Source organism: Bison bison, unplaced genomic scaffold, assembly GCF_000754665.1.
Source record: "Bison bison bison isolate TAMUID 2011002044 unplaced genomic scaffold, Bison_UMD1.0 scf7180017864473, whole genome shotgun sequence".
NCBI lineage: Eukaryota > Metazoa > Chordata > Mammalia > Artiodactyla > Bovidae > Bison > Bison bison.
This window is the reverse complement of record NW_011495034.1, coordinates 21,044,892-21,068,819: the sequence shown is the minus strand read 5'-3', so window position 1 is coordinate 21,068,819 and position 23,928 is coordinate 21,044,892. Positions and strand designations below refer to the sequence as shown.

General features: G+C 40.8%; 1 protein-coding gene across 1 annotated transcript in view; it reads left to right on the top strand.

Moving 5' to 3' along the window:
* FTO (fat mass and obesity associated) overlaps positions 1-23,928 on the top strand; it is a 425,927-nt gene that overhangs the window by 149,511 nt on the left and 252,488 nt on the right. Inside the window, exon 5 of the mRNA XM_010861935.1 lies at positions 18,335-18,414. Within this exon, the coding sequence (XP_010860237.1) occupies positions 18,335-18,414 (80 nt within the window). The remainder of the gene's footprint in view (positions 1-18,334; positions 18,415-23,928) is intronic.

The following is a 23,928-nucleotide window of genomic DNA, read 5'->3' as shown; positions in this document are numbered from 1 at the left end:
GTCTGTTTGCTTCTTTCTTTTCCAGTTCATTTTTTAAAAGTTATTTATCCATTTATTTATTTTCGGCTTGTTGCTCTATGTGGGCTTTCTCTAGTCGTGGCGAGCAGGGGCTACTCTTCATTGCAGTGCGTGGGCTTCTCATTGTGGCTTCTCTTATTGGAGAGCGCAGGCTCTAGGGCACGTGGGCTTCAGCAGTTGGGGCTCCCAGGATCTCGAGCGTGGACTCAGTAGTTGTAGACCATGGGCTTAGTTGCTCCGAAGCATGTGAGATCTTCCCAGATCAGGGATGGAACCAGTGTCCTCTGCATTGCAAGGTGAACTCTTAACCGCTGGACTACCAGGGAAGCCCTCCATTTCTTTTTAAAGTTATGTTTTTCTTGGCTCAGAAATTACATTAAAAATGAAAATATTAAATAATTGCATTGTCCTTTTAACTTATAATGAATATACATTTTTATAATATACATTGGTTCCAGTTAGCTGTTGTAGGTGATAAAGGAAGATAGTTGTCATTTTATAGCAGCTGATATCTGAGACATAACATCTAGTTCTGATTTCCAAACTCCTGCCTTCAGATAAAGGTGAAGTAACTGATAACTTAGTGAACTAGGCCAAGCATAGCACACTGCACCTCAAGTTTGTGCTTGGAATCTGTTTTCTTATTAAGATGTCATATTCGATTTCTAAAATGACTTGTCCCGCATCTTCTCTTAGGCTAAACAAAACAAAAATAAAAGCAACCGTGGTGGAAAGCCACCTTTTCTCTTTACTTTTTAAAAGCCAAGGACTCTAAAGAACCCTGTCCCGGGATCCCTGCCCTGTGCTGATACCTGAAATCTGAACTTCATAGCACTTTTGAAAAGGAAACAGTTTAGCTCAATTTATAATAATATATTGGTCTGCAGAGGAAGTGCAGACCAAACCCTGCTGTCTCAAGTCAGTCCTCCAGGGGTGTCTGATGGGGAACGTGCCGGGTGCCTGTAATAAATCCACTGCCTGTGGAATTGAGTGAAGGCCCTGCTGGCAGTGCCTGAGGACACGCTTAACTGGGGTTGTCACGGTTTTACTTTTAAATTGGAATCTTTGCCCTAATCTCAGAGTTAGACATGACCAGATTTGCAAGCAGATTTACAATTTTCACTAATTTTCCAACCAGGACTTCAAAACACACTTAGAGAAGAAAAAAAAAAATACACTCTGGTCTTTCTCAGAATGGGATGATTTACTTTGCCACAGATGTTTTCCATAGACTGAAGGCAACCAGGGAGTTAGGGACTTAAAAGTGGCTTGGAGACAAACTGTGGGTTTGTTTTTTGTGTGGAACCGATTATACAGTTCAAGGGACATCAACCAAATCATGTTCATTAAGCCGGAGCCGACTGTAGACGTGGGATGGTTCAGGACAAAGGTGAGTGTTAGATGAACATTTTGGACAAACCTCCTCCCCCCACCCCTTTATTTATTATTTTTCACATATCACTCTTCATGACTCTGTTCTCTCTACTCTCTTTACTTTTGTTTCCTTAAAACCAACTACATCTCATTTTCACATGTCATTATTGTGCCAATTAACTATTTTGAAGCTTCGGTTGCCAAGTAAAAATTGCACGACAAAAAAGAACAGCAATATAAATGGAAATGCACAGTATCTCCTTTTTGGGTTGGCGTTCCCTCACCAGCAGTTTAGGATGGAATAATAGAAAGGCCAGGTGACTTTCAGGTTCAGGGTGGAATAAGAGAAAGGTCAGGTGACGAGCTTCCCTCAGGTTCCCCTCTTGTCTGTGGGCTGTGCGTTGTTAGCACCGCTCTGAGCCTCTGCCTCCAGTGAAAAGCTGGTGCTTCATGACATTTGCTTCCCAGGGTTACTGTGAAGTCAAATAAAAAAGTATAGGGGACCTGTTTACAGGGCAGGGATAGAGACGCAGATGCAGAGTGGACTTGTGGACACAACGGGGAAGGAGAGGCTGGGATGAATTGAGAAAGTAGCACTGAAATGTATACACTGCTGCTGCTGCTGCTGCTGCTAAGTCACTTCAGTCGTGTCCGACTCTGTGCGACCCCACAGACGGCCGCCCACCAGTCTCCCCCATCCCTGGGATTCTCCAGGCAACAACACTGGAGTGGGTTGCCATTTCCTTCTCCAATGCAGGAAAGTGAAAAGTGAAAGTGAAGTCATCCAGTCGTATCCGACTGTTAGCCACCCCACAGACTGCAGCCTACCAAGCTCCTCCATCCATGGGATTTTCCAGGCAAGAGTACTGGAGCGGGGTGCCACTGCCTTCTCCGAAATGTAAACTCTACCATGTGTGAAATAGATAGCTAGTGGGAAGTTGCTCTATAGCACATAGAGTCAGCTCAGGGCTCTGTGATGACCTAGAGGGGTGGGAGGGAGATTCAAGAGGGAGGGACACGTGTATACGTTTGGCTGATTCACTTTGTTATATGGCAGAAACCAATACAACATTGTAAAGCAGTTATTCTCCAATTAAAAAGAAATTTAAAAAGAAGTATCGAGACTTCCCTTGGTGGTCTAGTGGTTAAGACTGAGCTTCCAATGCAGGGGACCTGGGTTCAAGTCAATCCCTGGTTGGGGAGCTAAGCTCTCACATGCTATGTGGCAACAACAACAACAACAAAATATTAAAAGAAATGTAAAACATTTTTTAAAAAGAGAAAGTTTATGGAAAGCGCTTTCTGAATTACAACTTGAACATGAGGACTTGTTATTAAGACCGGGACCTGGGTCATGGTGTATTGGAGAACCAGTGAGGGGAGGCTGCCAGAAGAGTGCTGAGTGCTGGGTTCTTACCTCGCTCCATGCCCTGAGCTTGGCCGGCTTTGCACCTAATCGTTCCATGTATATATTTCTGTAGCCACATAAAGGAACTACAAGGAAGGGAAATCTCCCCAGTTGATTCTTGCGGCTGGGAAGAGTTGCCATCTGGCCATTGTTGAATCAGAGCTCTGTAGTAACCGCAATCTTGCCTTGGTGGGGGTCGCATTTACTTATAGAGCCTGACCCGTGGTTTTCTCCTTGATGAGGTTCACCTTCTCTGAAATACCTATGGCTTAGAGCAGCCAGAGCTGGTGCACTGTGAGCGTTTGATGTGGTGTAACCTGAAAATGTGCCATGCGTCTAATTCGGGAGTCAACACGAGCAGCGGAGTTGGAGTTTGTAGCTCTGTGAGCAGGAAGAACAGAGGCCTCTAGGAGTTTAAAAGTCTCTTGACTGGGGCTCTTCTGGGGCTTCCTGTGGAGACCATGGTAGCTTTGTAAATCCTCCAGGTGTCTGTCAGTCCTGCCCTGTCTTAGACCTTTTGTTCATAGGAAAAGGCTGGTGTTATTTTTTCCTCTGACCCCTTTCCCTCCCTCCTCCAACCTCTGACTGACCAGCTGAAGCAAAAAAGACCTCTAATATATGGCTTAATCATAAATTCTAAATAATTATACTTTATTACCTCTCATGGGTCTTGAAATGTAGGTGCTACATTCTGCTTTCTGCCGAGGCAAGGGAATAATACAGAAACAGTAGTAAATTATAACTTCAGGCTGCAGTCGTAAGCTTGAGGAATTGCCATTTAAGTGGAAAGTGCTTGAACAGCCCAATGAGCAGCTGTCATGTCCATTTTCACTCTGAAACGTAGGAACATGACAGTATAGTTTCCGCTGCTTGTCCAATGTGAACTTAGCGTGTTCTCCTTCCCTGCTCGGCAACCGCAGTATCTGCTTATTGCTGTTCACTTTTTTTTGCACGGTTGAGGATGTGTCTCTCCTGAAACTTTTTGCTCTAAAATATGCCCCTAAATGCTGACATTTTCAAACTTGGGGTTTCTGACTTGATATCCCTGGTGGCTCAGATGGTAAAGAATCTGCTGCAATGCAGGAGACCCAGATTTGATCCCTGGGTAGGGAAATCCCCTGGAGAAGGAAATGGCAGCCCACTCCAGTATTCCTGCCTGAGAAATCCCATGGATTTCTGCAGTCTATGGGATAGCAAAGAGTTGGGCACGACTGAGCAACTAACACATACTTTACACGCCAGATTTTTTGGTCTTCAGACAAACTGGGGAGAGGACAAGGCCGGTGTCATAGGCTCTGAGAATAGGAACCTGAGTGTGTTCCTAGGTCCTTGGAAGTATCTGCCATTTTCTTACCATATCTAGTCTTTTTGTTTATTTCTGTAGTATTTCTGTTGTGAACTTTACTTGAAGTATATGTGATGAGTACCTCCTGAGGGCCAGGCACTGAGCTGGAGGCTTTGATATATTTTATTTATTTATCGTAACAAACCTGTGAGGTGTGTAATCGTCCCCTTCTAGTCACCTTTTTTTTTTTTCCCCAGAAAAGAAAATTGATGGGAATGGACTGCTAGTGGGTAGTATATGGTTTCTTTTAGGAGTATGAAAATACTCTCAAATTAGTTTATGATGATGGTTGCACAATTCTGTGAATGCACTAAAATGCAGTGAGTTGTATATTTTCAATGAGTGAATTATTTGATATGTGAATTGTATCTCCATAAAGCTCCATAAAGTGAAAATGTTAGTTGCTCAGTCGTGTCTGACTCTTTGTGACCCCATAGACTGTAGCCCACCAGGCTTCTCTGTCCATGGGATTCTCCAGGCAAGGATACTGGTATGGGTTGCCATTTTCTGCTCCAGGGGATCTTCCCGACCCAGGGATTGAACCCAGGTCTCCTGCGTTGCAGGCAGATTCTTTGCCGCCTGAGCCACCAGCACCAGGAAGCAGGTATGTGAACTGTATCTCCATAAAGCTCCATAATGGAGAAGGCAATGGCACCCCACTCCAGTACTCTTGCCTGGAAAATCCCATGGACAGAGGAGCCTGGTAGGCTGTAGTTCATGGGGTTGCCAAGAGTCGGACACGACTGAGTGACTTCACTTTCACTTTTCACTTTCCTGCATTGGAGAAGGAAATGGCAACACACTCCAGTGTTCTTGCCTAGAGAATCCCAGGGACGGGGGAGCCTGGTGGGCTGTCGTCTCTGGGGTCGCACAGAGTCAGACACGACTGAAGTGACTTAGCAGCAGCAGCAAAGCTCAATAAAACCCCATTTTAAAAAGGAAATTGAAGCTCAGAGAGGTAAAATCACTTGCTCAAGGTGACATATCTAGTGAAGCTTACGTTTAAGTCCAGATTTTTCTGAGACAAACCTATTCTTTCTTCCGTGGAACTATGCTAGCTCTACCAATTATATCGTTGTGGAATCTTTTTCTTTAAAAGTGTGGAAAAAGAATATTAGTTAAAAAACAAACAAACAAACAAAAAAGAATATTAGTTGACCAACTAATAGATGAATACACATATATTCTCACTGTTAAGGATTCAGATAATATGGAAGTGCGTAGAATAAAATGTAGAGGTACTCTTTTATCTTCTGTCTGTTCCTTTTATAAGCATTAACATAAATAGTTATGTAGATATGTTTATGTTACGGCTGCTTTTTTAAAAAGCACAAATGGGACAGTACAGTATTGTGTTAGTTGAGTACCTAGGCTTTGTTGGACTTATGAACTAATTGGCCTTCAGATGGTACTCTCAGAACAAAACTCATTTGTATGTAGGGGACTTATTGTGTGTTAGTAGGTACATATGTGTATGTGTGTGTGTGTGTATACTACTTAGTTTTTTTAATTTAATAATATGTCCTGGAGATTTTTTTCATGTCAGTACCTCATCCATATTATTGTTGGTATTATAATAAAAATAATATATGTACTAGGAAATAAAAATTTAAACAGTGGAGGTTGATCTAAAATGGAAAGGAAAAATAAATAAATAAAAAATAAAATGGAAAGGGGGAAACTTTGCCACCTACCCCCAAGTTCCATTTCTTAGACGTAACTACTTTTCACTGTATTCATATTTTATTCCTTAGGTGATTCTTTCCTGCTTAACTGTTAAAATATCCTTAATACTTCAGTTTTTTCATTTAACAACTTTAAGGCCTGTCAGTCTTTCATGAAGAAAAATGTGGGATTGGCTCTCTTACACTCTCACTCTTCCTAACTTTTGTCACTTGATGTTTATTTTTAAGGTTTTTTTTCTCTTAATTGATCAACTTTATACCAAGACATAGATGCTCTCACTTGACTTCTGGTATTTCAGCCATGTCATTGCTGTCATATTTTTGAACTATATAATGTTTACAGGCTCATCTGTTATTTTGATGAGGGGACCATGCTTTCTCTGTATGTCGACAGTGTACAGTGTGTGTTATTAATTGTGCTTATGTGTGTGTTATTAATTGTAGAACCAAATGGAGTGACTGGACTCCTGCATAGAAGGTCTCATCCACTGTAATCACTAAACTTACATCAGTTGAAAGAACATGCTGCAAATGTCAGGTCAAGATTTCAGACCTCACCAAAAGCTCAGGCTCGCGCTGCATTATTGAGGTGGTTTTGTGTTCGAGCCGTGGCTTTCTTGTTGCTTGGTTCTCCCTCTCTCCCTGGCGTTCATCACTGCCTTTCTCTGTCTTTACTGACTGGAGAGTCATGCCATGGTGCTGGCTCGATGCTATTAGATGTTGCATCATATGACTTAGTTAATGTTTTGATAAACACTGCCTTCTTCAAACCCATCTGACACAGTTTTACTGAGATTGCTTCTCATTGCACTCCTAGGAGAATTCCGTTGTCACTCAGGTCCTGTGTCTTCATTCTTTTTCTGGAATTTTCTAAGAATGCCTTCTGATTACTATATTTTAGATTCCCCAAAATGTGTACCCTCTCCAGGACCCACCACAGTACTTTGAACATGGTAGGTGCTTTAATAAATATTGAATCAATGAGTGAAATTCCTCTTCATTCATGGCAGTATAGGCAAAAGGAAATATTTATTCTATCCTTAAAAGCTCCTGGCTGGAAAAGGTTTTGAAGACCCCTGCCAAAACAGATGGCCATTCATCTTATATTCTGGGATCTCTAGAGACAGCTTTTAGAATCTTCCATGACAGTCTATTCCTTCAGTGACCCATGCTTTACTTCCTCATAACTAATCCAGATAACGATGTGGCATCATAGAATTTTCCAAATGACACAGTGTCTGGATCAATTTGTACATTCTCTTCCATGTTTTTTTTTATAAGAACACCATCAAAGGTTAAAAAAAAAAAAAAAGGTGCCTATGTGTTTTTTTTTAAGCTGAGGATGAATAATAATATTACTATGAATTATGAAGACCTTTTAACCTCTTATGGTTCATTCAATCAGTCATGTGGTATTGAGATAATTCTCTATACGGGTTGGTAGGTGGAGTGTTCCCTGTTGAGTGGCAGTCTCTCTCTCTGTCTCTTTTTAAATATTTATTTATTTACTTTTGGCTCTGTCGGGTTTCAGTTGCAGCATGTGGGATCTCTCATTGCCTTGCTGGCTCTTCATTGCAGCGTTGGCTCTTTGGTTGCAGAGCTTGGGCTTCGTTGCCTCACAGCATGTGAAATCTTAGTTCCCTAGCCAGCGATCGAATGCAGTCTCCTGCATTGGAAGGTGTATTCTTAACTACTGGACCACCAGGGAAGTCCCTGGCTGGCAGTCTTACTATGCCCTCTTTGGCTATTGGGTTATCTCTACAGCATAATTCATAAAAGTACAGGCTATGGGAAGGAATTTTTCAGGCTTTTAATTTGATTGCATATACTGTGTATGCTCTTTGCTCCTTCTGTAAAAACAGTGGGAGAATGACCATGAATGAAGCCTTTAAAAAAATTTATTTATTTAATTGATTTTTGTTGACTGAGCTCAGGACTAGACCAGGAATGAATCTGACTTTCTTGAATCAGTCAGTTCCTGCAGCAGATTTCAAGCCCAATGTCCTCATTGGGCTTCCTTGGTGGCTCAATGGTAAAGAATCCGCCTGCAATGCAGGAGACAAAAGAGACACAAGTTTGATCCCTGGATGGGGAAGATGTCCTGGACAAGGAAATGGCAACCCTCTCCAGTATTCTTGCCTAGAGAATCCCATGGACAGAGGAGCCTGGCAGGCTGTAGTCCCTGGGGTTGCAAGAGTTGGACATGATTTAGCGACTAAGCCACCGCCACTACTGTGCTGGCACTATACCCCCATTAAACTGTCTCTGTGGAATAATTCTTCTAGGCCCAATAAACATTTCAACTTTTTTTTTTTTTTTTTGACACAGTTCGAGGCTTTCAGGATCTTAGTTCTCCAACGATTTCTGGACACGGCATCAAAAGTGCCAGGAAATTTCCTACAAATTTTAAAAAGGTATAAATTATCGTCCTTAGTTCATTATAGTGACTTTGTTCTAAAACTGATCCTGGCATACCTCTTTCCCCTTACATTTTCATATTGTTCCCTCCACCTAGTTATATTTTCTCCTTCATTCTAGGTACACGTATAACTCACCTATTTAGGGTTGACATTAAAAAAATTTAATAGCCACAGTGACAGTGACACCAGCCATTCAATGTGGTTGCCATAACTCTCTTTCCCTCCAGACTGTAGCAACTGATATAGCAGTCTTATGTCACCTATTAGAGCTAAGGTTTTTCAGAGCCACTATTAATTGTATTTCTGTACTGTGCACAGCACTTAGTGCCTTGTACAGAATAGGAACTTGCCGAGTATCTGGAGAGAACAGCCTTATTTCCTCCCTAAGTATTAGCCAGAAACCTTATCTTGGGCTTCTGTGGGGGCTCAGGTGGTAAAGAATCTGCCTGCAATGCAGGAGACCAGGGTTCAATCCCTGGGTCAGGAAGATGCCCTGGAGAAGGTAATGGCAACCCACTCCAGAATTCTTGCCTGGAGAATTACATGGACAGAAGAGTCTGGTAGGCTGAGTCCATGGAGTCACAAAGAGCTGGACATGACTGAGCAACTAACACTTTTGCTTTTTTTAAAAAAAAAACTATCTTCAATTGCCAATGGAAAATCAGATATTGAAATAGGAGTGACTAAAGAAAGTAGTCAAAAGGTGTTTGAAGGAACAGAACTGAAAAGTTTAAGTGGCTATTCCAGTTTCATTCATTAGCTTTACTTGGAAGTTCTGGGGCCTGGAGTTCACTGGAGCAGTGGCTTTGTATATACAAAGTGGGAAGAGAAGAGACTTCATTCAAGTTTTCTGTTAACCTAACCCTAACCCTGTTAACCTAACCCATCTCTCCATTTCCATGATCCCCTCTGCCCTTCTGTCTCATGGGAAGAGTTGCTACCAGGATGAGAAAAGGCAGCCCTTCCTAAAGTGGGATTAAAGTTCCTTTTGCTGATTTAGAAATCAAGAATGAATGATTAACCTCTAGAATGTATTCTCTTCTCAGCCCAACAATAAAATAAGCATTCCATAAAAGTTAATCTTGGAAAACAAAGAGAGAGAAAGGTGTGTACCCTGAGGTCATCTTCACCTCCGTACTTGTTTCTATAAAAGAGTTTTCAGTCCCCTGGAAAATACACTGCAAAAGATGTGTAAAACGAACCAAAGCTCTTATTGCCCTTACTGATTTCAGGGTTCTTTCATTTCTTTTTGGGGAATGAATCTCTCTTTTCTGAGGACCTCTTCATTGAGCATTCCCTTTTGCATTTAAAAAAGTCATCATACTTACTGTTTTATTTTTTATCGTTAAGTACAAAAGTAATAATGTATGCTATCCAGTCAAAGATGCTGTGAAGGACTTCTCTGGTGGTCCCATGGTTAAGGATCTACCTGCCAGTGCAGGGGACACGGGTTCCATCCCTGGTCCAGGAAAATCCCACATTCTGCAGGGCACCTAAGCCCCTGTGCCACAACTATGAAGCCTGCGCTCTAGAGCCCGTGAGCCACAACTATTAAATCCGTGAGCTGAAGCTACTTAAATCTGCACCCTAGAGTCCGTGCTCTGCAACAGAGAAGCCACCACAATGAGTAGCCCATGCACAGCAACTAGAGAAAGCCTGTGTGCAGCGATGAAGACCCACCCAGCCAAATTTAAATGTATAAATAAAAGAAAAAACCAACTCCCCAAAAAACAATCAATTTTAAGATGTGCTCTAAATTCAGAGATGCTAAAAATGAAATATTAGAATTGATGCTTACTGTAAAGAATTTGTAAACTATAAGGAAGTGTAAATTGGGTAACAAAAATACATCACATAATATGACCACACAGAGCTAGCAACATTCATAACTATTTGATGTGATTCCTTCTAGCATTTTTTTCCTATACCTGGGAAAATATGTTTTCCCAAATATGCGAAAATTAATATCAGATTATATGGTATTAGATATAATGTTAATATGATATTAATATCATTAGATATGATGTTTAGAAAATTAATATATTAGATATGTTTGGGAATACCAGGCCACCTTACCTGTCTCCTGAGAATCCTGTATGCAAGTCAAGAAGCAACAGTTAGAACCGGACATGGAACACCAGACTGGTTCAAAATTGAGAAAAGTGTGCATCAAGCCTGTATATTGTCACCTTCCTTATTTAACTTATATGCAGAGTACATCATGTGAAATGCCAGGCTGAATGAATCACAAGCTGGAATCAAGATTGCTGGGAGAAATATCAACAATCTCAGATATGCAGATGATACCACTCTAACGGCAGAGAGCAAAGTGGAACGTAAGAGCTTCTTGATAAAGGTGAAAGAGAGTGAAAAAGCTGGCTTAAAACTCAGCACTCAAAAAACAGATCATGGCATCCAGTCCCATCACTTCATGGCAAATAGATGGGAAACAATGGAAACAGCAACACTCTTTATTTTCTTGGGCTCCAAAATCACTGCAGATGGTGACTGCAGCCATGAAATTAAAAGACGCTTGCTCCTTGGAAGGAAAGCTATGACAAACCTAGACAGTGTATTAAAAAGCAGAGACATCACTTTGCCGGTAAAGGTGAACGTTGTCAAAGCTAAAGTTTTTCCAGTAGTCATGTATGGCTGTGAGAGTTGGACCATAAAGAACGCTGAGTGTTGAATAATTGATGCCTTCGATTTGTGATGCTAGCAAAGACACCTGAGAGTCCCTTGGACTGCAAGGAGATCAAACCAGTCAATCCTAAAGGAAATCAAGCTTGAATATTCATTGGAAGGACTGATGCTGAAGCTGAAGCCCTAATACTTTAGCCACCTGATGTGAAGAGCTGACTCGTTGGGAAAGATCCTGATGCTAGGAAAGATTGAAGGCAAGAGGAGAAGGGAACAACAGGGGAAGAGATAGTTAGATCGTATTACCAACTCAATGGACATGGGTTTGAGCAAACTCCAGGAGACAGTGAAGGACAGGGAAGCCTGGTGTGCTACAGTCTATGGGGTCACAGAGTCGGACACGACTGAGCAGCTGAACAACAGCAACAACAATAATGTGTTATATCTTGTTTTTTTCCCAATAGTTTTTTGTCTTTTTTCTCCAATACTTATATATCTTGAATATTTTTCCTTACTAAATATTCCTCGAAAATGTGATTTTAAAAAATGGCTTAAATAGGAGTCCTCTACTTTTGTCATGCCATTTATTACCAGTGCCTTGGTATCAAATATATCTCTCTGGTGAACATCTTTGTACCTAATCTTTATCTGCACCTATGGTTATTTCTCTAGGAAGAGTTACTAGAAGTGAGCCACCTGAGTAAGGATGAGAGTGTTGATAGGTAAAGACTGTAGATATTGCATGGTTAGACTGTTCTTCAGAATGTTCTCAGTTTGCCTTCCTACCTACAGTGTATGAAATGTGTTTATCAGTTCCTTTTACCAACCTACCTTATTGCGCCCTAGGCAACACCAGGCATTACAATTAAAAATGTTTTCTCCAATTTAATGAGTGAAAATAACATGCTGTTGTTTTAAAGTACACTTACTTGTTGATGATGTTGAACACTTTACATGTTTTCATGGCCATTTGTATTCTTCTTTCTATTACTATTTATTAGCTGATCATCTTTTGCCCATTTTTCTGTTGACATGTTATTGACATGCATCTTGATGCTTACTTTATTCAGCTCTTCTGTTCTTTTACTGGGCATTAAAAAAAAACAAACATACTCTTTAAAATTTTTGACTTAGATTTTTTTAAACAATTCTTAAAAAAAAAATTTTTTTTTTTTTTAAATTTTTGACCCTGCTGCACAGCATGTTGGAGATGGCAATGGCACCCCACTGCAGTACTCTTGCCTGGAAAATCCCATGGATGGAGGAGCCTGGTAGGCTGCAGTCCATGGGGTCGCTAAATGTAGGATACGACTGACCGAGTTCACTTTCACTTTTCATTTTCATGCATTGGAGAAGGAAATGGCAACCCACTCCAGTGTTCTTGCCTGGAGAATCCCAGGGATGGGGGAGCCTGGTGGGCTGCCGTCTATGGGGTCGCATAGAGTCGGACACGACTGAAGCGACTTAGCAGCAGCAGCAGCAGCACAGCATATGGGATCTTAGTTCCTGATCCAGGGATCAAACCCATGCCCCTTGCATTGGAAGCCTAAGGTCTTAACCACTGGCCTACCAGGGAAGTCCCTAAAATAAATTTTAATATAGAAAATTTTTTAGATGAAGTGTACTTACTTTCATTTATTATTATGTTCTTATTTCGTCACTAAGTCATGTCCAACTCTTTGTGACCCCATGAACTGTAGTCCACCAGACTCCTCTGTCCAGGGAGTTTTCCAGGCAGGAATACCTGAATGGGTTGCCATTCCCTTCTCCAGGGAATCTTCCCGACCCAGGGATTGAACTGGAGTCTCCTACATTGGCAGGCAGATTCTTTACCATTGAGCCACCATGGAAGCTCATTAATTATACTAGCATTGAATTAAATAGCCGTATTAAAATTATTTAACAACTTGTATGTTCCCTGCTAGTCTTTTTATATTGTGGTTTTAATTATTTTGATTGCCATCTTGTCAGCTAAAGTATAGGTTCTAACTGTTTGATGAAGGCTAATGATAGGGAAGTGGTGGTAGTGTGTTTTCTGAGTCTTTGCATTGTTTGAGTGTGACTTACTATATCTACATGTATTCATATCTCCTTTAATGGCTATCAGAATCTTGAGTAAGGAGGTTTCCACCTTAAAGCTCTATAGATATTGTTCCCTTGACCTCTAATATTTGATGTTAAGGAGATACCTGAAATCATCTCCATTTTGATCTATTATAGCAAGTTGTGCTTTTTGTTTGGACATTTTTCGTATTTTATATTTAATTTTTGAACGGAAAATGTTTATGCACTTGGTTAGCCATTTTGTAGTACAGACTCAGGCCTTTTTACAACTTTGGAAAATATTCTTCTGTTATTTCTTTGATTATTCTTTCATTGCTCTATTTTCTGCTTTCTAAGATTTCTGTTCTATCTCTTTTGGCTTAATCTGCCCCTCATCTCTTATCTTTTTCTGTCACTAATTTTTGTTTTCTGTCTGAGTTCTGGGAGAATTTCTTGAGTTCCCATTCACTTGGGTGATTTGGTTTTTCTGCAGCATGCATTCTGTTGTGTAGTCAGGCTCTTACTGTTTTAAATGAAGGCAGACTTACTAAAAAAACAAATCAGCCCCAAGCAGCCTTTCCTGATCTCATGCTGTTCCATCTTCATGATTACTTTGCCCCATTATTACAGGTGCAGTGCCTTCTTGAGTCAAGTGGCTTCTTGAAAAATTGAGACTTTTATGAAAATTTTTTTCTGACCATTTGAGTAACACTTTTTCAGAAGAGGCAGTTTCTGTCAAACTGGTTCCTTTCCTTAGAACTATAGTAATTTTGCCCGAGTTTAGTAATTTTTTCCTTGCCTGTTTTTCCTTATAGAAAGAAGACTAGCACCAGCTAAGAGGCAACTTGGTGTTAAGACTGGTTCTATGAAAACTTAGTACAGATTCCTGGCTAAATACTTCACCTGAAGGCAGAAAATGCACCTTTGCAGGGTCAGATGAGAGACTTGATGAACTGGAGCGAACTGAATAACTTGTTTTTGTCTTTGGGTGGTATGGATGCTCACAGTACGAGCAAACATGGGCAGCTTTTGGACTGGGGATCGAACCCTTACCCCCTGCCTTGGATGGGGAGATCTTAACCACTGGCCTGCCAGGGAAGTCCTGGTATTTTTTCCTAATTGAAGTATAATTGATTTATAGTACAGTGCTACCTTTCTTTAATCTCATTCCTCTTATACTGTATCCAGCAGAGTTGCTTGTAATTTCTGGCATATTGAGCACCTTTCTCTGATATTGAGCACTGAAAGGAGTCTTCATTTTTTTGATATTTCTTTGATGGTCTCATTGAGAATCTAGGAATGGGGTAGGTAGAGGTCTGGGTCTGTACTGTCGTCTCATCAGGAATACTCCCTTCCCCCCTTCCGTTGGCTATTAAATTCTGAAAATGTCCTCAGTCATGGATGTCCCCACATCTAGGAAAAATAAGGTCATAAATATTAAGATTGAGGGATGAGAATGGACAGGTGAGTAAGAATGAAAAGCTTCAGTGATTGTGTGAAAGTGGGAAGATTGGATTTCAGTATTGGGCTTATTTAGCTCTGGAGTGCCTTTAGCAAAGCTCCTGATTGTTACTTTAAGAAATTTGGGGACGCAGTAGCCCCTGGTGAAACACTGGACAACAAAACCAAGAAAATAAGGGCTGGGTTACATTTAGGGTGACCAGCTGTCCCAGTTTGTCTGGGTAGGGGAGAGGATCTCAGGATTCGGGACTTTGTATTAACGCCAGGAAAGTACTGGGCATGAACTGATCACCCTAGCGTGAATTATGCCTTTGCATCTGTGGTCTCTTATATGAGATGAGATTTCATGCTACAGTGAATGTCCAGCGTTCTGTCCTTCCACTGATAGAGCAAGCAGCATTTAGCCTGCAAAGAGTGAGAGCTCTTTTTCCATTTGTTTTGTTGAATAAATTCTACAAACTCTGATTGCTCCTGAGTATAGTCAGTTTTTTTAGCTGTTTCCTGAGATAACTCTGGCAAATAGGCATTCTTTAATGTTTTCTTTCTAAAAATTATTAGGATTAGTCTTTAAAGCTGGGGGCATCTTTAGTACATCCTTTGAGATGTACAATCCATGAGGTTTGAGCCACGTTCATAGATTTAGAGTTTGAGACAAATTAGAAGTCCCACAGTGAAAATACAGGGTTCTTTCTAAAAGTCATAAAGGACTAGAGACATTTGGGAGCAATTTCAAAAGAGTCGTTTGATTAGAGAGTTGCCAAGGATTTAAAGAAAGGCACACACCCCGGACTGTTACTTCTAATGTTGTGTTTGCCACTTGGTCTTCCTTCTTAAGTGCCTTTGAGCTGCCCCTCAGCGGAACAAAAGCTCTTAAGAAATCTGTCTGTTAAGATGATTTTCTCCCTCCTTGTGATATCTTTAGAGCCCACTGTTAATAGCCAGGGAGTAATGAGGCTTTTATTTGGATAGGTGAGAATGGCATCTGTATATTTCTTAGAAATTGTTTCAGTCCTTTATGGGCATCTGGCCTGGGGAAACTCCTGCAACCCCTGCTTTTTGTTTTTGTTCGGCTTTGAATCCCCCTTCAGACAAAATAGTTCAGATCAACTAGAAATTCTCAGGTGTGTCCTTAACTGAAATCCTCAGAGGGCAAATTGAAGAGAGAAGGGTCATCCAGTCGTCTTCAGGCCTTAAGCCACACTTAAAAAAATTTTTTTTTAATTTAATTTTAATTTTTTAAATTGGAGGATAATTGCTTTACAGTATGTTAGTTTCTACTGTACAGCAAAGTGAATCAGTTTATCAGTTATATATATATATATTCCTTTCCCATTTAGGTCACCACAAAGCATTGAGTAGAATTCCTCATGCTGTATGGTAGGTTCTCATTAGTTATCTATTGTATCATATATCTTTTATTTCTCTGTGTTACTTTTTGGGTGAATCTGGTTATGGCCAATTTTATTTATTGGTGTCTGATTTTGTTATACTCTTTTAAGTAGTGTTGGACTTTGCTCTAGTGAGTAATTAAATTATTTGGAATAAGTTGGATTCTTTTGAGGCTTGCTTTTAAGCTTTTAGGTGGATCTTGGGCAGCCTTTCATATAGGACTTGTTTAACCTTACTACTAAGATTATGCTTTTGTAAAGACTCTTATCTGGGCCTTGCCAGGCAGTGCAGTGGTGAAGAATCCACCTGCAAATACAGAAGATGCAAGAGACACCGGTTAGTTCCCTGGGTCGGAAAGATCCCCTGGAGGAGGAAGTGGCAGCCTGCTCTAGTATTCTTGCCTGGAGAATCCCATGGACAGAGGAGCCTGGCGGGCTACAGTCCATGGGGTCGTGAAGAGTTGGTCATGACTGAGCGACTGAGGACACGAACACAAAGACTCTATCTATTATTGTCTCAGATAGTAGGAGCCATTCTGGCTGCTGAGAACACGGTGTTCTTGGCCTAATGTGAGCCTGAGGTTTCTGGAGCTTCTTTTCCTACAGCTTTCTGGAGCTTCTTTTCCTGCCTGGAGCAAGTTTTCATTCACATATGCACAGTTTAGTGTGGAGTCAAAGACTGGAAGGAACCCTTCTGCAGATGTCTCCTTGATCTCTCCCTGCGCAAGTTCTTCTATTGCAGTATTCTGCCTTACAGATCTCTGCTCCCTGGTCTTCCTACTCTTTGTCTTCACAACTCAGCAGGAAGGAAAGCTGAACGCTCAGAATTCTGACTTCTCCCTCCCTACTCTGTGGCTCTGAAACTGTTTCCAGCTGGAAAGCCAGGCAATTGTAGGGCTCACCTATTTAATTTCTCTTGTATTTGGGGTTATGTCATGCTCTGTCTTCCTGTGTTTTATAGTTGTATAAGGCAAGAAGGTCAACCTTGTCATCATTCTCAGTGCTCATCACTTAGTTGTGTCTGACTCTTTGCAACCCCATGGACTGTAGCCCGCCAGGCTCCTGCGTCCATGGGGTTTTCCAGGCAAGAATACTGAGTGGGTTGCCATTTCCTTCTCCAGAGGATCTTCCCCACCCAGGGATTGAACCTGTATTGCCTGTGTCTCCTGCATTGGTTGCTGAATTCTTTGCCACCTGGGAAGCCCATCCTTGTCATGACTACTCCCTAAGGTCCATAAACAAATATCCCGCAATTGGCATTTTGTGTTTCCTCTCTTATGTTTAGAGGAAATTTTATAGGTTGTTTTTGCTGACATGTAGTTGGTCTTTGCCTCCTAATTTAAATCATTGTCTTTCTTGGTATCTTCCTAAGAAGTCTTTGTCGCTTATGTAGGAAGTCATGTGTTGCCAGGGACAGTCTGGTTCTCTTCTTATTAACAGAGGAATAGAAGCAATGCTCTAAGCAGAGGTGATACAGATTTTTGCCTCACACGTGGCATCATTTCATAGAATACACAAGAACTTGGCCATTGATTTTTCTCCAATTGCATGTGGTTTCAGGCATATTCTTTAGCTGATGAATTCACCACCTACTCCATTCTTGGGTCATGAATCTGTAGGCTTGAATTCTGTTCTGAGAGCCAAAGCATTGCAACGTGCTGAGTTGGTTGGTTTGCTGCCTGGAAAATTGTTAGGGCAAAATTGATACTTTGATTGGGGAGGGCAGGAGGCAGATTTTCAGATGAAAGATGTTCAATTCCAAAGAATACGAAAGAATTTTGGCTTATTCATAAAGCATGAGTAGAATTAGATGTATAATGAAAAAGAGAAGTTCAACCCATAAATAGTGGTGAGTGGGTATCATAAGACTACAGGTAAGTAGGGTGACCATATAGCCTGTTGGCTAAGTACAGTGCTGGTTTACGCCTGTTGTCCTAAAGTAATTATTAATCACATCCCCTTTCTCTATTGAAAGTGTCGTGGTTTTTGATGGCTTTACACCACAATGGTTGTATCCATATGACTATATATATATGTGCACATATATGTATATCTGCTGCTACTGCTGCTAAGTCACTTCAGTCGTATCAGACTCTATGTGATCCCATAGACGGCAGCTCACCAGGCTCCCCCGTCCCTGGGATTCTCCAGGCAAGAACACTGGAGTGGGTTGCCATTTCCTTCTCCAATGCATGAAAGTGAAAAGTGAAAGTGAACTCGGTCAGTCCTGTCCTACATTTAGCGACCCCATGGACTACAGCCTACCAGGCTCCTCCATCCATGGGATTTTCCAGGCAAGAGTACTGGAGTGGGGTGCCATCGCCTTCTCTGATATATCTATCTATCTATATCTATTTATCTCTCTATATAAAGTCATCCTACTTGCAAAAAATAGTTTAGATTATACAAAGTAATTGTTATATTTTTGGTTCTTGTCATTCTTCTTGAATGATGGATTTACTGTTTACTTTGTAATTTAAATACTATTTAGTGACTGATAAGTGGCGTGTTGGATGCTTTTTTCCCTTTAATTTTTGGTATTTTTCCTGCAGATGATCTCAATGCCACCCACCAACACTGTGTTTTGGCTGGTTTACCACCTCGGTTTAGTTCCACCCACCGAGTGGCAGAGGTAAGTGTAAATAAAAATGTGACTCAAACTTAATTGGATGTGACAGAAGTGGTTGCATGAGCAATTTAACATAGAACTTTGGAAGACTATTTGATAGGAAAATTGCTTCCATCTAACTAGATTTTAGCCTCTGTTTACTTGCTTTTTGAGCTTTGAGTTGTGTTGGATCCAGTTGTAAAAAGTGTCTTCACAGCCTGGGCTAAGTCTGTTTTGCTTCCTTCGAGTTGTGTTTCTTGGAAAAGGTGCCTGCAAGAGGGGACCTTGGCAGGTGTTGCTGGTTGGAGATTTTCTAAAGTGTTGGTACCTGTCAAGGTCAAGGTCAAGGTGGTGACTGGAACGAAACTGGGTAGATCTGTGTGCTTGTGCATGTGTTAGTTGTAACTGGGCTCAGAGGGTTGAGAATTTACATTCCCATTAACTTTGGGTCAGGCTTCTGGGCATGTGAATGTAAATTAAAGAGACAGTTAGAGTGGTGCCAGGGAATTTCTGAACTCCCCAGTCAGGTTCCTAACCCAGGCTTGATTGCTGAATTCTGCCACCACTTGCAGTGGCTGATAGTCAGCTGATTAGACTAGTTCAGAATAGAAAGTTAAGAGATGAGGGAAGCCCTTAGTAGTCATCCTGGGGTGTTGTGTGTGCTTGCTTAGGAAGAGTTGTAGAGAGCAGGGAGAATGATCATGAAAAGGATTACAAGTTGACCTCGTATCCAAACTTGTTATCTGTGCTTTGCTTTTATAGCTTGACTTTTCACCATACTGCAGGGGGACCAGTGTGAGAAAGTTGGGCAGAAGGGATAAAATAAAGTGTTAGGGAAACACAAACACACAACCTTTCTAGTCCTGATACTATAGAGTCTATAAGGCAATGTCATGTTTGCTGGTAATTAAGCAGCTTTCCTGGTAAACTGGTCAAGCTGCTCAGTGGCTGAGATGGCGTGTGTCTAAGTCAAGATGCCAGCAAGCCCATCAAGCATTCCCTCCTCCCCGCTTTCTCCTTATCTCCCTTTCTTGTTTCTTGCATTCAATCATTCATCTAAATATTCGAGGGCCTGTTCTGTGTCCAGCAGCACTAAAGGCTTGAGAGAGAGAGAGAGAGCCATTAGCTTGACGGGTATGCCCACTAGTTTTGCTGAACTAGCTTTTCAGTTTGAGAGGCAAATATTAAATAGATAAAAACACAAATAATTTATCTTAGAGACCTAAAGTAAGTTCTATTAGAAAAGAAGAAAGGAAGGAAGGGAGGGAGGAGGCAAGGGGCAAAAGGAAGGAGGGAAGAGGAAGGAAGGTGAAAGGGAGGAGTGAAGGAAGGCAAAAAGAAGTGAGCAAGCAGTTATCCAGCATCTTACATGTGCTTTGTGTTGTGCAAAAGTGATTTCATTTTTGTATAATACAAGATGGTATAGACATCTGTCTTTCTAGTCAGAACTTTCCGAAGAATTCTTTTGAGTGTGTGGCTACTTGCACATATCTGCATCTTTCCTAATTCAATCTGGAAGAGTGGACAAGGTGATTAGTGCTGTGCTGAGAGGGCTAGTGTAAAATGATGAATAAGAAGTTTGGGAAAATGTATTTGATAAGGATAACAATCATATCTAATTCAGAGTGTTCTTATGAGGATTAAATGAGTTAATACGTGTAAGTGTTTTAGAACAGTGGCTGATAGAGTATGCCTGCAAAGAATGTTAGCCGCTATACATATATATTAAATTGCTACTACCTCTACTACTACTGTTGCTACTGCTATTATTACTACTATTACTATTACTGCCTTTTTCAATTATCCTGATGAAAAGCTAGTGGGAGACAGGAACAACCAAAACTCTGTGTGGAAGGTGATACTGTCTCCGTTGATACACTGGAATGAACACGGTAAAGCAAGAGAATTTATGTCATCAACAAATCTTAATTGAAACAGTTGCTATTGACTGAAAGCTACTACTCAGAAGAAGGGAAGTGATTTTAGTTCTATCATCCATTCTGCAAACTTCTGTTGAACTTTCCAGTGTTCAAGGTATTCTTTTAGACACTTGTGGATAGCAGTAGTTGACGTGTGGTATCTTTAAGATGTTTCCCGTCTAAGAGGAGGTAAGTACAGAATAGAGAATAGAGTAAGACTTCATGAGTGACCTGACAGGTAGATGTGTAAGACTTGAATGTGTAGGGATTAGGGAATTTTAGGACAGTTGAGGTCAGCTAATGGGATGAGGACTCAGGTGCAAATACTGTGATTGGTTTGGGATGGGGATACAAGGGGAATATTGAATGGCTCAACTTTGACTGAATCCAAGGATTGCCAGAAAAGGAGTATTAGCAGATAAAGGCTGATTCCTGAATGGGACCAGATTGTGAAAAATCTTGGATATTAGGTGTGTTTGGAGTTGGTGATGGACAGGGAGGCCTGGCGTGCTGCAATTCATGGGCTCGCAAAGAGTCATACACGACTGAGCGACTGAACTGAACTGAACTGAAACTTAAATTAGGGGATTTCCTGGTGGCTCAGACAGTAATGAATCTGCCTGCAATGCAGGAGACCCAGGTTCAATTCCTGAGTCAGGAAGATCCCCTGGAAAAGGGAATGGCAACCCACTCCAGTATTATTGCCTGGAGAATTCCACGGACAGAGAAGCCTGGCAGGCCACAGTCAATGGGGTCACAAAGAGTCGGACTTGACTGAGCAACTAACACTTTCACTTTCACAAACTTAAATTGGTTGGTGAACTGAAAGTCGCTCAGTCGTGTCCGACTCTTGAGACCCCATGGACTGTAGCCTGCCAGGCTCCTCTGTCCAGGGGCTTCTCCAGGCAAGAATACTGGAGTGGGTTGCCTACTCCAAAATTGGTTGGTGGATGGGGGTTATCAATGATTTATTTATTGCAGTATTGACATATTGGAGATATCTTTTGGAAGATGAAAATGATAAAGACATCAATTAAACCTGTTAGTCTGAACTAAAGTAGTGGCAACAGGAGAAAAGAAGAAATTCCCTTGACTAATGTAGGAAATGTAGTGACAGACTTGGCAACTGAATGCAGTGGAGGAGGGAATGGAAGAGTGAATGAGTGGGCAAATGAATGAATGGATGAACAAGCGAATGAATGAACACACTGACCAACTACCTCTTTACTGTATGCTTGTCATGTGCCAGGCTCTCGGGTGACTCTGAGGTTGCAAGCCTGGGTGATTTGGAAATGACATTACTGTAAGCAGGTAGTTCTAAGACACTAGGGAAAGAATATAGTTCACTTTCAAACAGTTTGAGTTAGAGCTGCCAAGTGGAGAGGTCCAGCAGACAAATGGAAATTTGGGATTAAAACTTGTAAGAGATCAGGACATCTTTCCTTCTCCACCTCCTACAATAAATACATAGTCAGAAGTTCCCAAAAGGAGCCCTTCAGACTGCGTTTTTAAAGGACACCTCTGGTCTTAATTCCTTTTTTCCTAGATGACCAACTTTACTAAAGTGGCAGTGCTGTAAAAATATCCTGAGGTTTAGCTTTCTCTGTTTAGTTATAGCTGTTTATTTGTGTCTTCTAGTTTTTAGGGAAATTTTTGAGCATTAATTTATTTATTAAAAGAAAAAAAAGAAATGGAGATATACAGTGATGCCTTAGGAGAAAAACATAATCCCAAACCTACATCTTTTATCTCTACTTTAGTTGAAGCTTATGATATTTTAAATTCCGTGGATGGAGGAGCCTGGTAGGCTGCAGTCCAGGGGGTCGATAGAGTCGGATACCACTGAGCGACTTCACTTTCACTTTTCCCTTTCATGCATTGGAGAAGGAAATGGCAACCCACTCCAGTGTTCTTGCCTGGAGAATCCCAGGGATGGGGGAGCCTGGTGGGCTGCCGTTGTAGGGTCGCACAGAGTTGGACACGACTGAAACGACTTAGCAGCAGCAGCAACATGATATTTTACTGATTAGATACATACAATGTGAAAGATGTGACTATCTTGCTTTCTATATTGTAGATCATAGTCAATACACGCTATGGTCTGTGGGCCAGCCAGCTATTTTTGTAAATAAAGTTTTATTGGAACCCAGCCATGCTTATGTATTGTTTATGGCTGCTTTGGAGCTACAATGGCAGAGCTGAGTAGTTGAACACAGACCTTATGACCTGCAAGCCTAAAATATCTACTGTCTGGCCTTTTTTAAGAAAAAGTTCATTCACTCTGTTTTGCGTGATCCTGTATATACAGGCTTCAAAAATTATCTTAAAGTTAAATGCAGTATTTTTAAAAAATGATCATTTTAAGGTTAACTTTTTACTTCTACCAAAAGTCAAAAATGATAATATTCAATGCTGGTGAAGTTACAGTGAAACTGTACATTAATGCACTTCTGTTAGTTTTTCTAATTGGCATACTTTTTGGAAAGCTGTATTGGGATATGTCTAAAGCACCATGAATATTTTTATGGTATGGTAAAGCTATTGAATAATATCTTTGACCTCAAACCTAGGAAAAAATTCAAAAGAAGTATATATAAAAAACTATTTGCCTGGCATGATTAATAGTAGTGAAAAGTTGGATAAAACCTTAACGCTTTTATATTATGTGACTCACTAATTAAATTGTTAATATCATCACCTCATTGAGCAGCATTGCAAACGGTAGTTTGGAATACTTCTGTACAAACAGTGAAAAACAGCATATACATTGCTAAGTATATATTGATTATAGCTGTGTGTGGATGAAGAATCACACTCACTAAAAATAAAATAGGGTAAGGTGGCAGGATTATGTTTTTATCTTATTTAAAACTTTTAATTTCATCTTATTGTTTTCAGTAACAGAAGAGGGAAAAGATTTTTTCCCCATCACTATAGTTACCATTGCTGTTTCCTTAAATATATGGAGAAAATCCATGCAGCTTTATGGCCTTGCTTGTTCTACACATGACCTTTCCCTCATGAAGTATAAAATTTGACGTCTTTTCTGTGCCAAACAAAATGATTTGCTATTTTCTGCCTATTCACAATATGTAGGAAGCAGATTGTTTTAAGGAAATGATGTTCTGAAATTCATTTTAGTTACTCAGAAGAAATTGATTCAGTTTTTGGTTGCAAAAATGTGATTAGATTATATCTGATGACTCGCACGGAGAAGGCAATGGCACCCCCACTCCAGTACTCTTGCCTGGAAAATCCCATGGACGGAGGAGCCTGGTGGGCTGCAGTCCATGGGGTCACTAAGAGTCAGACACGACTGAGTGACTTCACTTTCACTTTCCACTTTCATGCGTCGGAGAAGGAAATGGCAACCCACTCCAGTGTTCTTGCCTGGAGAATCCCAGGGACGGGGGAGCCTGGTGGGCTGCCGTCTATGGGGTTGCATAGAGTCGGACACGACTGAAGCGACTTAGCAGCAGCAGCAGCAGCAGCAGATGACTCTCAATCTTTATTTGATTTTAGGTTTTTTTTTTCTGGTTGTGTAGAATATTCTTGGGATTCAACACAGAATATCTGTTTTTTTCTAAATTTAAATTTTATGTATAATTATATTTTGAAT